The sequence below is a fragment of the Typopeltis vanoorti genome, chromosome 20 (genome assembly GCF_054136105.1).
Source record: "Typopeltis vanoorti isolate ZY-2024b chromosome 20, IOZ_Tvanoo_1.0, whole genome shotgun sequence".
Lineage (NCBI taxonomy): Eukaryota > Metazoa > Arthropoda > Arachnida > Uropygi > Thelyphonidae > Typopeltis > Typopeltis vanoorti.
The window spans coordinates 35,417,597-35,436,646 of NC_143568.1; the positions used below are offsets into that span (position 1 = coordinate 35,417,597).

The 19,050-nt window shown below is 35.6% G+C and overlaps 1 protein-coding gene across 3 annotated transcripts in view; it reads left to right on the forward strand.

Annotated features, from left to right (window-relative positions):
• Window positions 1–19,050, forward strand: part of Rab23 (RAS oncogene family member Rab23) — a 163,013-nt gene that overhangs the window by 107,161 nt on the left and 36,802 nt on the right. For all 3 annotated transcript variants that reach the window (XM_090410805.1, XM_090410803.1, XM_090410802.1), the window contains exon 5: window positions 9,813–9,898. In XM_090410805.1, the coding sequence (XP_090266931.1) occupies window positions 9,813–9,898 (86 nt within the window). The remainder of the gene's footprint in view (window positions 1–9,812; window positions 9,899–19,050) is intronic.

Below are 19,050 nucleotides of genomic sequence, written 5' to 3' on the forward strand. Positions count from 1 at the left end.
TATATTGGATTCCACAGGATGTGATTTATGTGCAACAATAGTGGAACAACTGGAAAAATGAAATATTCCCATTGAAGACATGCGAGGTCAAGGGTATGACAATGGGGCAAATATGAAAGGGAAAAAATATGGACTCCAAAATTTGCTTTTGAACAAAAATCCTAGAGCTTTTTATGTGCCATATGCTGCTCATACTCTAAATTTAATCATTAATGATGCAGCCAAAGTGAATGCAGATACAATTAGTTTCTTTGCAATTATTCAAGAAATATATAATTTCTTTTCATTCTCTTATAAACGTTGGGCAATCCTTTTAAAGTTCATAAAAAATTTAACATTGAAACAGCCATCATAAACGCGATGGGAAAGTAAAATTAATGCAATCCGTCCTCTACGATATCAGTTAGGAGAAATTTATGATGCACTTTTTGAAATTTTAAATAATGAAAATTTTAATAAAGAAACTCAGCATGAAGCACAAACATTATGTGCTAAAACGAAGGACTACAAATTTATTTGTTCTCTTATAATTTGGCATGATTTACTTAACAGAATAAAGCCTGTGAGTAAAATGCTTAAAGACCAAAATATGAACATTACGCTTGCTTTAGAATCTATCGAAAACTTAAAAATATTCTTACAAGAGTATCGATCACATACAAATTTTAAAGAAGTTCTAAAAACGGCAAAAGAACTGAGTGAAGAGGTGGATGGAGAACAAGAATTTAACACTAGTATGGAAGTTTGACGACGAAAGAAGACACGACAATTGGACTACGAGCATCATGACGAAACGCCACAATCGCCAGAAGATAAATTTAGAGTGAATGTGTTTTATACACTTCTAGACGTTACAATTTGTTTGTTAATAGAATGTTCTGAACAACTAAAAACATATTATGATAATTTCAATTTATTGTATAGATTACTACAAATTAATAACGAAGATATACGAAAAAATAATCTTGATGGACAGCGACAATAAAGAAGTAAATGCAATAGAATTTTTATGACGAGTTATGTGCTTTCCGGGATATTTTTTGAAAGGATAATTTAAATATTCAAAACCCTTTCGATATTCTTAATTTTATTGTGTCCAAGAATTTATCTTTCCCTAACTTTTCAATTGCTTTAAGAATACTATTAACCTTACCTGTTAGTGTAGCGAGCGGCGAACATTCCTTTTCCAAGTTGAAATTGATTAAAACCTACTTAAGAACAAGTATGTCACAAAAAAGGCTTGTTAGTTTGGTGTTAATAGCTATTGAAAATGATGTATGTGCGGAATTAGACGTTAAGACCATTATTTCTAATTTGGTGAATATGAAATCAAGAACCCTAAAATTTTAATAAAACAATTTCAAGTATATTTATGTAATTTAATTTATTTTCTGTTATTCTATAAAGATTTTATTTTTTGAATACTTATATTAATATTAATAAAATGTTCTAATTATTATTTCTGAATTATTTTCTCATCTATCTTGAGTTTCTTTTATTTTCCTAAAAGATAGTTCCACTTATAAAAATTATTAAAAAATTTTTACAACTTACTAAGAATTTAGTAAGATGCAAGAATTTTTTAAACTTTAGTTCAAATAAATTTTAACTTTAATTAAAATTCATTTTAATTTTGTTAGCGATTTGGGTCGGTGAGAAGGCTATAATCCCTGTATCATTATATTCAACGTTCTTGTTGAGATGCTATACGCTGGTTAAACATAACTAATATTTAAGGAATTGACAGCGTATACTAGAAATATAGATTAAATAAACTTTAATATATACTTTCCGATATTTTGGCGAACGTCACGTTGCCATCTTCTTGGGAACTTACTAAAAAGACACATGCACACAAGTACTAATAACAGCAAATGAGACTGAAGCTAAGAAGCTAGCGTTTTTCTAAAGTCCTGATGGTGCCCCCTGGTGGGCTATATTGGTAGTTCTTGGCCTTTGGGCTGAAGTTCTTCTGATAAAAGTTTCCCAAATTTGGGGCAGTTTCATGCATCCAAATTTGTTGAGGTTTGGCATTTTCCTAAGGGCCGAGGCTAATTCCATGAATAGTCTTTCATACTTGAACTTGCTGCGGTGTATTACTGTGGCTTTCTTCCATTTTATTCTGTGGCGAGTATCCAGAGCGTGGTCTGCAAGCCCAGAGTGGCTGTACTGGTGAAATCGGATGTAATCCTTGTGTTCTGAGATTCTGATATTTGCTGTCCTGCCTGTTTGGCCAAAGTAGGACAGTTTACAGCTGCAACCTGGTATACACCAGGTAGGTCTAGGGGAAGTGGTTGGTCTTTGGTGGAGCGGATAAGGGATGCCAGTTTTCTATGTGGTCTGTAACAAGTGGTCAAGTCATGTTTTTTTAAGATTTTATTGATTTTTTCCGAGGTGCCTCTGATGTAGGGAATAGTGATGGATTTAGAGTAATCTTTTTTGTGAAGGGGAGGGGGTGGTGGGTTGTGGATAACTGGGTTAAGTATTTTTTGGATTTTTTGGAGGGGGTAGCCGTTGGCTGAGAAAGTGTCACGGATGTGATTTAGTTCAGTGGTTAGGGCTTGATCATTAGAACAGATTATTTTTGCCCTGTTGAATAATGTTTTAATAACTCCATATTGTTGTGGGGGGGGGGGATTGTTGGTGAATGTAGCTGCCTGTATGGGTGGGTTTTCTATAAACTGAGAAAACCAAGGTTCCATCAGGTTGGCGGGTGACTAGTGTGTCTAGGAAGGGGAGGTTATTGTTTTCCTCTTTTTCCAGGGTGAATTTGATTCTAGGGTGTTGGTTGTTCAAGTGTGTTAGGAAGGAGAGGAGTGAATCCGGGCCATGTGGCCAAATAGCGAAAACATCATCAACGTAGCGAAGCCATATGGTAGGTTTTTGTGGGGCTGAGTTTAAGGCTTTCTCTTCAAACATCTCCATGAAGAAGTTGGCCAAGGGTGGGGAAAGTGGTGAACCCATGGCTGTCCCCTCTATCTGTTTGTAGAATTTTTCCTGCCAAACGAAATAGCCTGAGTTCATTGTAAACTGAAATAGGGCTGAGATATCAGGAGGAAATTTAGCTTGGATTAGCTCTAAGGTTTCTTTGAGGGGGACATTCGTGAATAGGGAGGAGACATCAAAACTGACCATTATGTCATTATGTTGGAGTGTAAGGTTTTCTATACTGGCTTTGAAGTGGGCTGAGTTTTTTATGTGTGATGGTGTATTGCCAGTATAGTGTGAGAGCGCTTTGGCTAAATGCTTGGCTAGTTTGTAAGTGGGGGAATTAATGCCATCCACTATGGGATGTAATGGCACATTTTCTTTGTGTATTTTTGGGAGCCCATATATGCGGGGGGGTCTAGAGTTATAGGGTTTTAGTCTGTTGGTAATCTCCACAGGCCAAGAAGTGACCTTCTTAAGGAGCCTATGGAGTTTTCTAATTTGTGAGTTGGTGGGATTGTAATCAATGGGGAGGTAAGTGGAACTTGAGCTTACCGAAGATCTCTTCGCACGCAAGGCCCGCCATTACAGCAAACTGAAGCTGAAATTATCCAGACAACTTAACCGTCTGGCATTCCTAAAACGCTGCCGGGATAATCATGTCATCCCGAACTGTGTTAAATTTAAACACCGCTTCATCTCACAGAAAGCTCTCCGTATTTACAACCGCGCTAGCCAGGCATTACTTCGGGAGCAAATTACCGCTACACGCGGTTCCCTAGCCGACATAAACAGAGCTATATCAACGCTAGAAAATGAGCTTTCACTTACGCTGAATCACGAGCTTTGGTCGGTCCTACATGACGTCTCGTGTACGGCAGCTAAAAAAGAATTTGAACGAGTACGGAGCCAACATATCAACAAGTTTGATAAATTAACAAAGAACTCGGCGTCCAAACCTAAACTACAAACCAACACTGTTGTTAACCTATCATCAGCTACCTTAAAGCCAGAAGCACTCCACGCTCCGTCACGTGGTCACAACTTCGCCATTGCTCCTAGGAAATTACCGGCCGAGGAATTAATGATTCAAATTGAACGCGGGATTCGCCAACTTCCAAACCACATCGCCAACGACATTAGATTGGTTGTAGCCTGTGTTCTCAATAAAGCAAAACCTCCAAAATCCAACATATCCATTAGTGAATACAAGGCACTACAAGAATTGAAGAGAAACAAAAAAATAGTGATCACCAAAGCAGATAAGGGGAACGCCACTGTGGTACTCAATCTTAAAGACTACACAGGTAAGCTCAAGGCTTTATTATTAGATCGTTCCACTTACCTCCCCATTGATTACAATCCCACCAACTCACAAATTAGAAAACTCCATAGGCTCCTTAAGAAGGTCACTTCTTGGCCTGTGGAGATTACCAACAGACTAAAACCCTATAACTCTAGACCCCCCCCCCCCTGCATATATGGGCTCCCAAAAATACACAAAGAAAATGTGCCATTACGTCCCATAGTGGATGGCATTGAATCCCCCCACTTACAAACTAGCCAAGCATTTAGCCTAAGCGCTCTCACACTATACTAGCAATACACCATCACACATAAAAAACTCAACCCACTTCAAAGCCAGTATAGAAAACCTTACACTCCAACATAATGACATAATGGTCAGTTTTGATGTCTCCTCCCTATTCACAAATGTCCCCCTCAAAGAAACCTTAGAGCTAATCCAAGCTAAATTTCCTCCCGATATCTCAGCCCTATTTCAGTTTACAATGAACTCGGGCTATTTCGTTTGGCAGGAAAAATTCTACAAACAGATAGAGGGGACAGCCATGGGTTCACCACTTTCCCCACCCTTGGCCAACTTCTTCATGGAGATGTTTGAAGCCTTAAACTCAGCCCCACAAAAACCTACCATATGGCTTCGCTACGTTGATGATGTTTTCGCTATTTGGCCACATGGCCCGGATTCACTCCTCTCCTTCCTAACACACTTGAACAACCAACACCCTAGAATCAAATTCACCCTGGAAAAAGAGGAAAACAATAACCACCCCTTCCTAGACACACTAGTCACCCGCCAACCTGATGGAACCTTGATTTTCTCAGTTTATAGAAAACCCACCCATACAGGCAGATACATTCACCAACAATCCCCCCCCCCCCCCACAAAAATATGAAGTTATTAAAACTTTATTCAACAGGGCAAAAATAATCTGTTCTAATGATCAAGCCCTAACCACTGAACTAAATCACATCCGTGACACTTTCTCAGCCAATGGCTACCCCCTCCAAAAAATCCAAAAAAATACTTAACCCAGTTATCCACAACCCACCACCCCCTCCCCTTCACAAAAAAGATTACTCTAAATCCATCACTATTCCCTACATCAGAGGCACCTCGGAAAAAATCAATAAAATCTTAAAAAAACATGACTTGACCACTTGTTACAGACCACATAGAAAACTGGCATCCCTTATCCGCTCCACCAAAGACCAACCACTTCCCCTAGACCTACCTGGTGTATACCAGGTCCCTTGCAGCTGTAAACTGTCCTACTTTGGCCAAACAGGCAGGACAGCAAATATCAGAATCTCAGAACACAAGGATTACATCCGATTTCACCAGTACAGCCACTCTGGGCTTGCAGACCACGCTCTGGATACTCGCCACAGAATAAGATGGAAGAAAGCCACAGTAATACACCGCAGCAAGTTCAAGTATGAAAGACTATTCATGGAATTAGCCTCGGCCCTTAGGAACATGCCAAACCTCAACAAATTTGGATGCATGAAACTGCCCCAAATTTGGGAAACTTTTATCAGAAGAACTTCAGCCCAAAGGCCAAGAACTACCAATATAGCCCGCCAGGGGGCACCATCAGGACTTTAGAAAAACGCTAGCTTCTTAGCTTCAGTCTCATTTGCTGTTATTAGTACTTGTGTGCACGTGTCTTTTTAGTAAGTTCCCAAGAAGATGGCAACGTGACGTTCGCCGAAATATCGGAAAGTATATATTAAAGTTTATTTAATCTATATTTCTAGTATACGCTGTCAATTCCTTAAATATTAATTATTATATTCAACGATTAAAGTGATGTGGCTTTATCAAAATTTGCTTTAACTTTTGAGAATTTTTTGAATATTCGGGTTTTTAATGATTATCCTGCCTAGTCAACACACCCGGTTCGTTACATTTAGCGAACCAACGTGTGGCTGTTCTGTCAAAATTTATTTAAGAAATTTCAAATAATTTAAATTTTTATTATCATAAAAAGAACCACACACGCCTGGATTGTTACAGGGGCGCTTAGATAGACATTGCATGCGGGCAGCAAAGACCCTAGCGCCGGCTCTGGACCTGATAGTGATTGATTCAGCTAGGGAGGCACATCATGAACGTGTCTGCACTGATAGAAAAATCAGAACTCCATGGTGGGTGCAAGAATTAGAGGCATAGAAGAAAACATATTGAAAGTTCCTAGCAAGTAAGTTACCTGTTAAAAAAGCTAAAAGAGTACTGTGAAAGGTATCAGATGTTAATAGCAATTCAAAAACTGAAAATACAGATTTTCTTAGATGTCCGGAATAATTTTTGTGGCTCCCACCTATGAAAGGTTTTTTGTAAACCTATGGTACATTTGTACCATGAGTGGGCTAAGGAATTTTATTTATAGAACTAGTGGATATTAAAGATCCAATATTATTTCAATGCAGAATGTATATAAAAACTATGAAAGTTTCTTAATTTGACCAGAGAGCTTATGAGAATACAATCCTCTTTCACTGACCTGATAACTGTTTCAAACTGGTTGGTTCTCTTCTGAGGCAGAAACTCTCATTCAATACTAAAGCAATCCAGTGTCAGAGAGTTGGATTTTTCATAAGTGAACTCTCAGTCAGTGCATAAAAGTAATGAATAATGGATTGTATTCTCATAAGCTCTCTGGTAAAAATTACAAAACTTTCATATTTCCTATATACATTCGACATTGAAATAATGTTGGATCTTTAATATCCACTATTTCTATATAATTTGTTGCTGAAATGAAGCCATATAACTCTTTCTGTATTAATTACTTTTATGCACTGATCAAGAGTTCACTTATGAAAAATGCACCTCTCTGACATTGGATTGTTTTGGTATTGAATGAGAGTTTCTACCTGCTCTCTGAAGCGAACTAACTAGTTCAAAACAGCTGTCAGGCCAGTGAAATCATTATCAAATTCACTAATAAAAGGTGAATATATACAGACGCTTAGACATTGTTCTTTTAAGTAGTGTAAGCTCTCTGATCAAAATGACAAAACTTTCATAGTTTCTACATTTGGCTATGAAATAATGTTGGATCTTTAATATCCACTATTTCTATAATTTACTTTACTGAAATGAACTATATGGGTATTTCTTTCTTCATTAATTGTAGATATATTTTAAAATTTTTACATAGTCTAGAAATCCTGCTCTAGAGACCAAATATGAAAGTTTTTCAAGCCACTTCAGGCCTCAAATAAGCAAGGTGGTGGACTCGCTCCAGGTGGTGATATTCATCTTTTACCTAAAGATACTCACAAACAGCCATACCTACAGAAGGATTCATACTTGTTGGTTGGAGAGCAGATATGCTAACTACCCAACCAAACAGTCCAGCAAATTCTTTCATAGACTATTAAATGAAACAAGCAGTATCAGAACAGTGCTGAAAAATATTCAAGAGAAATGCAATCAAGAGTAGATATTAATTCTTGAGGTTGTAAAAGCCATCAGTTGCTATGATTCTTTAACTAAAATTGAATCACAGCTGCAATAAAAAGGCTGAAAATAGGCAAGAACACGGAAAATTTCAACTGCAGTCTCAATGTAAAACCTGTAGAGCAAGTAAAATATTTCAACTATTTGGGCATGATTTTTTTTTTAATGAAGATTTATGATTGGAGATCTCCACTGCTCTTTAGCAGCCACTCTCAGCCTCGCACTCCATGGCATTACAGTAGTGCCAACTTGGATAATCTCTAGAATTTTTGCACTTTTCCATGGTTAGATTTACTGTTTTCTTTCACTTTCCTGATCCAAACATCTGCACTGAACTAATAACTACAACGACCCTCACATGAATGATGGCCTTCATTCCCCACTCCATTGCAAACCTTCCAAGCCCTGGTTCTGTAAAATATGTTCCTCTGCAGTCCATGATAAAAATAGCATATGTTCATTGGCTTAAATCAAAACCTCCAGCTTCTCATTCAGCTTATACTGCAACCCAAAACATGTTTAAGTTATCAACAGTTCCAAAGCAGATTTCATAAGAAATCAGTAAGTTTGCCTCTTGCTCAACTGGCTGTCAAGCCTTTGTTTCTTGCTAAGGCTGTTGGGCATAACTTCTACTTTTCCTTATTCCCACCGCTCACATCCTGATGGTACCATGGCAACTTCACTCAAGGATTATCTCCAACTCATGTTTAGATAATCAAGGCAAATCACCTCCTGCACTATTGCAAACTGCCCATGATGTGATGTCATCTCTGATCTTTCAGAAGGATATCAGATAAATTCTGATTAATCTTGGCACTAATAAATCTCCTGGTCCAGATGGTATTCTGCCAGTTGTGCTCCAGAATTAACACCCATCCTGTACCTATGTAAACTGTTATTCATCTGGCACCTGCCCAGCAGCATGGAAGCAAGCCTTTATCATGGCTTCCTCTTATCAGATTTCTCTGTCAGTGCTGGAGTACCTCAGGATTCTGTATTCTTAACCACGCTCTTCCTCTGTTAGATCAATGACCTTCTCTCTCTCACTCAACTCTCTAACTTCAAATTGTATTCATTCATAGTTTGCTGATGACTGTACTTTTCATTCCTCTTCTTTGTTCAAGAAATCCTGTAATATTCAAATGATTGAAGCCTCAAGATCTTCCATAACTAATGACTTAAATACTGCTCTCCTCAGCATTCTCAAGTAGGGTAAAGACAACTTATCAATGCTATTAAAACTCACTCCTACCTTAATACTTGCAAGAAAGATTCCACTTCACTCACATTTATTTTTGATAATGGATGTCTTCCTCTCATCATAGATCTTTTATTCCCTACTTAGGCTGACTGTCACATCAAGGTTATTCTGGCACAAACATGTTATGTCAATAGCCTCCTTGCCTTCAAAATACTACTTCTCTCCTACTCAACTCCAGCACTTGATAAATTCCAGATTAGACCATCCTTGGAATATTGTTCTTTGTGATCGTGTACCTGAAACTTCTATAAGAATTCGTGATGATTATACAGATGGTTCAGTTAATAGATGACCCTTTTCTCAAAGACTCTTCAGTTACTTTCCCCATAGGCTTTGTGTTTCTGCATTGACCTTTTCTGTAGATACTCTGCTGAACTAGCCTACCATTCTTCCACTTTATTCTTCTCTTGTAAGAACTAGGACAGCTCCTGGCAAACACCCATACACAGTTCAACTACAAACATACTGAACAAGCTTTCATCATTTTCTTTCATAACGTCACCTATTTTTTCAAACAGTTTCCCCCATACTGTTTTCCCACTTAGTACAATCTCCAGCTTTTTAGTAAAGATAATAATAGATTGCTTCTTTCTCCTCAACCACTTGTGTGCACATGGCACAGTTGTATTATGTCTTGTGACTTTCATAAATAAGATCATTATTAAAAAAAAAAAAAATTAGCCTAGTATGGGCACTGAAAATTTCATTCTAGAATAAAGGACTTATAATTGAACAGTTAAAAATATTCTCCTATTTCACAAATATAAAGTTATACATCATGCAAGGAGTCCTAATTCACTAAATACTAATACAAAGTATACTATATTCATTGATGAATATTTATTATTTCAGAGTAAACGGAGAGGATGTAAGGCTCATGCTTTGGGATACTGCTGGGCAGGAGGAATTTGATGCAATTACAAAAGCTTATTATAGAGGTAAATTTACCTTGATTCTAATAATGATATTTATAATGATAGATAACTAATGAGATATGAAAGAGTAGTATTGTATTGTAGTTTGTTGATCTGAAGTATAGGTAGGTCTATTTGTTCCAGTTGCCTATGTTTCTTCAAGTATGTTTGAACAGTCTCAAGCAAATTTTTTTTTGCCTTTTCCAAAAGTGTACTATTATAAGTCAGAATGATATATAAAGTTTGCTCAGCAGAACAAAATGATGCATTTCATAAAGGATCATTGATAAAAACATCGCATTTTCTGTCATAGATGAAGAAAATTGGCAATTAATGTTTCCAATTGGAATTATTACATATGCATGTCACCAAAGTATTAAAATAATGTTTAGAGAGTGCAGCAGAATGTGCTGTGTTTGGATTGCTGAGTTAAGTTGTCAGCCATTGTACAAAGGAAATTTAGACAGGAACGTAATTAGAATCACTTGTGCCACTTATCATAGTGCTTAAAGCATAAGCAGTTATTGGAAACTGCTTATGCTTTAAGCAGTTTCCAATGATGAGATGAGCTACAAATAATCCTTGCTTGTGATTTGATTACATTAGTCATTCTATAGAATACTTGAAGTCAAGTACTACTATATTGCTATATTTTTGCTCCTAGAGGCATAAATGTGGAGAACTACCAGAAGCTACTAAATTAAGTGAATTTCTCCATCCTTCAAGGTTTCTTCCCTGACATTTATGAGACCTTAATTTTATCTCTGTTCATGAAATGAACTGTTGTGAACTTTCTTTGGCCTTTATGCTGTTGCTATGACATGTATTTGTTGCATAAATAAACTTTGGTTTCTTAATGATTAATGTGATATATCTTGTCCTAACAAAAGTTATGAGACACATGGATATATAAACAAATTTCTTTATTGATAGAAATTAACAACTTACTATTAATTTCTTACTGGAAATTATTAGTTTTTTTCATAACACGTCAACATAGTTATATTGCAGCTGAAGGTGAGGAAAATAGAACTGTCTCGGTCATGTCCTTATTATTTTTTTTTAGTCTCTGCTGTCCACTGCAATGTTTTGATGGTATTCTTTTAATTTTTCATGATTGTTACTTTATGTACCTTTTTTTTTGAAAATCAGATTAGTACTATAAAATTGCTATCATGTAGTACTTCAGTTGGCCAGGACCCAAAAATAGAACCTGTGATGATGATTCTCTGCATTCTGACTGTTGGGTATAATTTATATCGCAAGAAGTCATCCCTTGTCATTGCACGTACATCCAGACTTCATTTTTTGGGGGCAATCTACTCAGCTAAAAAGCATTTTTCAGGCAACCTCCATATCCAGACACATCCATCAGATCAGAAATTTGTGTAGCATGACTCCTACCTTTGTAGGACTAATCTCTGTTATTTCAAGATATCGATTCTGTGTGCTTTGGCCAATAGCAGTCACTGATATTTATTTGTTTCTGTTAGTAGAAACTTGTGGGCTGCATCTCTTCCATGAAAATTCACTTACAACTTTCATGTTGTGGAAACAAGATTGTGTGTGGATGCTCACATTACCAAACAGTTCTGTGGAGTTCGATATAATCATCCTTTTCAAGAGTGTTGTTTCATCCTTGGCCATTGCTGCATCTTAAAAGCAGTAAGTCTCACTGGTGAAAAAGGCTTATTTTGTATATTCCAGTTCATTCTATGTTCAAGTCATGGCATCGTGATGAAGCTAACCAGAGCAAGCATGAATTTCGTCTGTTTGCATTCATTGCTTTGACATGTGCCTTGTTATGTTGTGTTGGCAAGTGTAAGAGCCATTAAAACTGCCAGGATGTAAGACCTAAAAGTCTGATTCCATGAACATTGTGACAAGTAGACCTAATACTCACCATGAGAAGCAGCCTATATTATTGTGCTCTCTCTCCCAAGCTTCTTGTTCGAACAACACACTCAAATAAAGAGTTCTTCAGGTATCTTCCATACCAGAGCTGAGTGAATTGTTAAAGGGAACATATCCATCATCTTGGAGAAGTTACTAGTCATCACTCCACAGCAGATTTCATTGCTTTGTGATTTGGCTCCTGATTAATATGCATCATGAAATTTTGATGTACATGCATGGGTGAGGCAACTAGACATCTCAAGAAGCATCATCAGTACTTTTTATTCATTGTGGTAAATGCATACGACCTGTTTATATCTTGAGCTCAGTATTACCTGTAGATTTTCATTTCTTCAGCATATTGTTAACTGTTCTTTTGCAAATGCTTAACTGCTGCAATACTACATACAAATGTTCCCAAAATGATGTGTCATTCTCCCTCTGAAATGTTAACTCTTTCCCCTTTATTTATTTTTCATCATACAAGATTGAAATAGCTTCTAAACTGTCATCCTTTATACATGACTTCATATTCATACTTCATGGTTGCATTAATTTTTCTGCTGCATTAGTGATTTTTAAATAATAACAGTATTATTCACTCAAGTTTGAGAGCCAACAGCATGCTTGGCACCATGGATGGATGTCAATCTTGCAGTCTGACTTTCATATTATTATACATATTCATTATAGTAAACTAATCAAAGCCAAAGAAATAGTTTAAAAAACTGCTGTAATGATTGGTTCTTGTAGAATAAATGTCAAAAGTTAGCATTCCATAATATAGAAGGTAATTGTTACTTTTTTTAAGACCTGGGTGTAATAAGTTATAGTAATGCATCTGAAAACTTATTATCTAGTCATTCCCCACACACACACACACCGTTAAAGCTGAAATTGAACTCATAACATGATAATTGCCATGCAGTATTTTGAACTGTGGATACATATAAAGAACTAAGTTAAAATTTATCATCTGTTTGTTATGTGTTGAGTATCCTTTTCCATAAAAATGAATATATTTTGAATATGAACTCAGCAACAAAGTTACATCTAAATTATTATAATATTAAACAATAAGTCATTCTTTTTAAAGGTTTTTTTTCCTCTCTTTTAATTGGACCTTATCTTCAGTAATACTTTTATTCTTGTATTCTGATAATTTCTTTGCTAAGAAGCAAAACACTTTGAAACATAGCTGTTTGCATTGATTCTTATGGAGAATAAACCAGTTGAAAAACTATTGGGGAAAGAGCCAGGGTAAATGTGTTTAATTGTATATTTCATCAACTGAATACTATTGCTGAATTGAACAACCACGGAAAAGAGGAGATTCTCACAAACACTAATCAAAGAAAATTAAAATATGTAAAAAAAAAAAAAGTGTATAATTTTATATGCATGCTAATTATTTATTTTTATAATGAAAATGTAATAAAGAGAACTGTCTGCTATGTGCAGACAGTATTAGCTGAACTGGACCTTGTAGAAACATTAAGCAACCAACCATTCCTGATTGCTGGAAGAACAAATAATGCATTCACAGGGGGAAAAAAAAGTCCAGCTGTACTCTCATACACAAAATTTCACCTGTATTCTCATAACAATATTGTGTAAACTGTTTAAATTATTTTTTATAATGAAAATATTTGCTAAGTATGTTTTAAAAAATAATCTTAATAGCAATCAAACCTAGCTTATTGCTCCACAAAACAATAATAATAATAAAAAGCTGCAGAGTTCGAGTGAATTTTGTAATAGCATTCTTGTATAATGACATCATTTATCTCAACACATAAACCTAGAGCTGTTTTTTGGCATATGTGCTATCTCATCTCATCTTCCTGATACCCTCATTTACCTTGCGGTGTCGAGGGTCCATCGGCATATGTACTATAGAAATAATTTTGTTTTGCTGTGATTTTGTTATTAAAAATGGCCCATAACAAATTTTAATGGTGATTGAATTCCAGGCAGAAAGAAATTATCGTTTCAAATAATTTTGCTCATAAAATTCTGTTTTAGTTAGGAGGGGAAAAAATTTTTCCATAAATATTTTTTCATCTTAAAATAATTATAAAAGAAAGTGAGGAGAGTGGACTTCAAACTTTAAATCTTGAAGTTAGGATTAATTTAACAATGAAGGCCTGCCTGCACTTTATGTATAATGCTAAATGAATATTATAGGGTTAGTGGACTTCCTTTCATTTCATGACTAGAAATGATCTGATTGTAATAATTGAAATCAACTGACAAACTTTAATATAGATCCTAAATGCCAAATTTCAAATTCTATCCAGCCAGTGCAGAATCATTAAAATATCAGTTTGAATTGTTTAGCCCAGAGGTTCCCAAGTTTTCTCAGTTCACAGTGTCCTTAGTATCTCAATAATGCTTTCATGCCTCACCCCAAGCCAAAAAGAAATACCTAACAGTTTTGTTTATTAAATAGTGATGTCCAAACTATTTAATAAGTAGTTCTACTGTGTTTTCCTCAAAAATTTAAAATATTCTGAGAACCAAATGATATGATAGAAGAAATATCTTCTGTCATAGCATTTGGGAATCATTGGTTCAACCAAAAAAAAAAAAAAAAAATTGATTGATTGAATCACATGGATTTTCTGTATGTATCATGAACTGTTTTCTTTTTCTGTTTTTGAGGGGAAAGAGATGTAAATAAAGCTTTCAGATTTTTTGTGAAAGTGAATTTTTAGTTTGCTTTTTTTGAAGGAAGTTATACATCATCCACACTAGATGCATGCATCACTAAAGAAGCAAACTGTTCCACTCACTCACTGCTCCATGAGAGAGAAATCTAGTTCTCATCCCTTTCATAACTACATACAAACCTAGCTTCCATGGAATACCCCTTTCCCTCTCTCCATCTCCCACATAACAAAATTTCTTAACTGATACCCTATTTCAGAACACCTTTTCAGAAGTTTATAGTCTTCTATCATATCACCCTGCTTTCTCCTGTTTACAAGTGCCTATATCCACATAATCTGTCTGTCTGCATAATCTACATTCTATGATCCCAATATCATCTTGTAACTCTACACACAGCATTTTAGGTATAGTCATACCAAGGCCTTGTAAAGAAACAGAATGACTTCCATATTCTTTCATGTCAGTGTTTGTTTCAGCATTGCAATTATTCTATGAGTTGTATTTGCAGTTTTTGCTATGTGACCTTTGAACTAAAACTCATATCTGCTATAAGGTTTCTTTTCCAAGGTCCCTGGTCTCATCAGCTTCTTGCATAATCTCACCAGTATTAATGTACCATGGGAATATTATCATGCCAAAGCACATACCTTTACACTTACCAACATTGAATTGACTGCCATTATAATTTGTCCATGGTTTCAGACTATTCAAATCATTCTGTAGCATTCGAATTATATCAGTAGCATCCCTGATTGACTTATCTATCTTTCGCATCATCAACAGACAATTGAACATCTCCTCTATTCGGTCTTCCCCAATATTATTAACGCACAAATTGAACAGTAGTGGTCCAAAGACTGTTTGCTGGAGAACTGATCACATTAAATCTGGCAGATTTGCACCCACATATACCACTTCCTGATCCCTCTCTGTCAGCCACCCATTTATTCAAGTCAGTAGTTTGTATTCCAGTCCATAACTCTCCAATTTATGCAACAGCCTTTCATGTGGTATCCTATCAAATGCCTTAATAAAGTCTAGCAGTATCATAGTCTATCCATTCATTGTATTCAAGACTGTCATAACATTATTATAAAGTACAAGCAATATTACTCAGACATTACCTCTCTTTTGTAAACCTATGCTGTTCCTTATAAAGCACAGCTTGTATGTCAACTTATTTTTACTTACTAGTTCTTATGAAGTGCTCTAAAATCTTCACCACCATTCCAAAGATACTGACTAGTAAGTAGGTGGACATATAGGTTTTTTGCATCCCATTTGTATAATGGGACTATCATACATTCTTTCCATTCCTGTGTTATCTTTCCTGAACTGAGACTCAAGTTATACAAACATGTCAAGGACCTAGCTGATTTGATTGAACATTCTTTTCACATATGTGCTGATATCCCATCTGTCCCTGTTATGCCCTTATCTAAGTTATGCAACAACTCTAGAATTTTCTTCTCATGCACCCCTATCTCTTCATCTGGTGTAGCAAATGGTAGCACTGCGCATTATGTTACACACACACACCAAGTTGATAGCACTTGGTGAAGTGGGCACTTTATTTGAACAATTGTATCTGCTTCTTACATGAGTACTTCTGTAAACGGTGGTGTTTTCAACTTGTTTTCATTTCCTTCATATTTATCTTTTACTGTATCTTGGCGTATATCTTATTTTTTTATCTTTATTCTTTACACATGTCTTTTAATATCTTAACATATAGCTTAATGTAGCTCTTCCGTTTCTTTCAGTATATCATATATATCTTATGATTTTACCTTTCCCTTTATCTATTCTTCCTTATATTTTCTGCTGTCTCTATCAATTATCTTAATCCTTTTCTAAATTATCCCTGCTTTAACTTTCTCTGTTCTTTATTTACTTTAGCATTATTTTACCTTTCTTTACCATTATTACTCTAAACTCTATTCTTTCTTTATTTCTATATATTCTAATTCTTACTTTATGCTCTCTACACCTTTATCTAAGTTACCACGGGTTATCTAATATCCAATACCTTGAGAACCTTGGAAAATTTATTTTTTAGACTGTGCCACCAAGATTCCCTTTTATGGGTATTAAATATAATTTAGATTACCTGCAGTATCTCTCTAATTCAATCTCGGGCTTTACTCTCAGTCGTGGCTACTCTTATTTAACTTTGCACACAGGTTCGCAAAAAAAATTTTTTTTTAGAAACAGTGCATTGGAATAAGGATCAGTGAATACACCTTCTTTAGCATATTAAGCACATTTATTCAAACTAGAAGACATTAATACAGTTTCTTAATTGACTTGGTACTACAAAAAATTAAAAGCTTAGAATTATAATCTCATGCAATATATTTACACATTAAAATACACAACAGTACTATCAAATGCCAATCTGCAACCTCGATCATTCTGCTGCACAGTAATATAATCTCTTTTTTTTTTTTTTATCCACACATCAAAATGCACAGCAATACTATCTTATTCCAATCTTCATTCATTCTGCTGCAAAGAATTATTACCTCATATTTAATTGATATCAGCAACTCTTTAGCCTCTTAGTCCTGGACAAATTATCACAATTTAACTTTATATATATGTCCCACTGAATATATATATATATATATATATATTTTTTTTTTTTTTTTTTCAAACAACAAGTATTTTATATCTAAATCCCTATCAGCATTTCTTTAACCTCATAGTCTGGAACATACAAACATAATTTATCTTTATAAACATCCGCCCGAATATATAAATACTTCAAGGAAATATTCACTGTTCTTCTCATGACACAATTATCAGAACTGGCTCTTTTGTCTCTTATCTGGTTCTGCAGGCGTCTTTTCTTTCTGGGTCTCATCATTCGTGTTGGTTTCCTTTGGTCTGGTTCCGTCGCGTTGTAGAAGATTTTTGGGGGATCGGATCATGTACCAATACTGCTTTTCCATTCTTAGCTATTTACACTCCTGCAGGCTTCTTTCTTTTAGCGGTGTCGCACTTCCAAGAATTCCCGGGGCTTGATGCATATTACAGTTGACTTCTTCATATACGATTCCCTACTTTTCTTCGGACATCGAACGGACCCGCAAATGCTGGGTTCCAAGACACTAAGCGAGGAGACTGCGTTTCTGTGTACCTTCTTATGCGTACCGGCATATAGCCGCTGCATACTGCCTTCGCCTGCTACATCTTCAATCTCTTGCCTCTGGATACCTGGATAAAAAAGAGCCCCTTGGATACTTCTGGATCCTGTCTTATACTTCCTGTTGCAATCCCTGGAATAAGGGTTGAGAACCCCTAGCATTCCCACACAAAAAGGGGATGTGACTTTCGAGTTGTTGTTTACTCTTGTTGTTCGCTGCCTGTTGTTGCACTGACCTTGGGACACTCCTTAGGTTAAGCTTTGAACAATTGAAGGCACTTGTCAATTTCCAAATAAGGCTTCTAAACTTTCAACTTGGAACCACTAAAATCACAGGCCCCTTTCAAAGGCATTGACCTTGAAATACACAGCTTAACATTCCATTTCAATACATACTTGTATGGTATTTTGATTCACACACAAAAAAATTTATAACTACTGTTGATATAAACCTTATATACAAAACAAAATTTCCACAATCAGCGTAAAAGTCACTATTTCTTTCTATATAAAATGCTCGTGACTTCTGTAAAAGTCGATGCAAAGTTTAAGAAAAAAAATCCCTACTGCATCGAATTTTACACTTCCACATCCTTTCTTTTACTTGCAAACATAATAATAACATTCTTTTGGCTTACCATTAACTTGTACAGCTAATTCCTTTTAATCTTTTTAATAACTTTGCAATATTTGTAACTTTTCTAGCCTCCACTTTATGTTTCATAACTCCTCTCATCCTTATTCTCACAATATTCCTTCCACATCATCTTCTTCTTATGGATTCCTTGCTATGTAAGATTCTACATTCATTTCCATTCTATTTGTTCTTCAAACTCTAGGAACACATTCACATGCTGCATCATTTAAGCATATTTTCAAAGCTTCCCTTACACTGTTGATATTCTTCCCATTCAACAACTGATACCAGAGAACAAAAGATAGTATTATTTTCTCCTGAGTTAATCATAATTTTCAGCTTTGTCATTTAGCATGTTACCTATCCTAATTGGAATATCCATATGTTTAGCCACTATCTGGGTCATTATAGCATGATCACTGTGACAAAAGTCATATCTCAGACTCCTATACTAATGCTGTGATCAAATATATCACTGTTTGACCTTGAGTTCCTTCTTTCACATGCTGCTTAAGAAAGATGTCTTGCAACAGCTTAGTAAATTCACTTTCATTATGAGTTTTCTCTGCTTCCTATTCAATGTTCAGATAATTCAAGTAATCTATAATAATGTTTAATTTAGTACCTATCAGGGTAATTTGGAAATGCATTTCATTTTCACTGCTAACTGAACCCTCAGGTTATAGGAATCTCACTATATATTTCATCTTGTTAGCCTCCATTTCAATTCAAATCAGATAGCCTCAAATTTTCTACTGCATGGAATATTATTAGTATTATTGCTTTCACGAGTTTCTACCCTAATTGGACTTAATAATATCA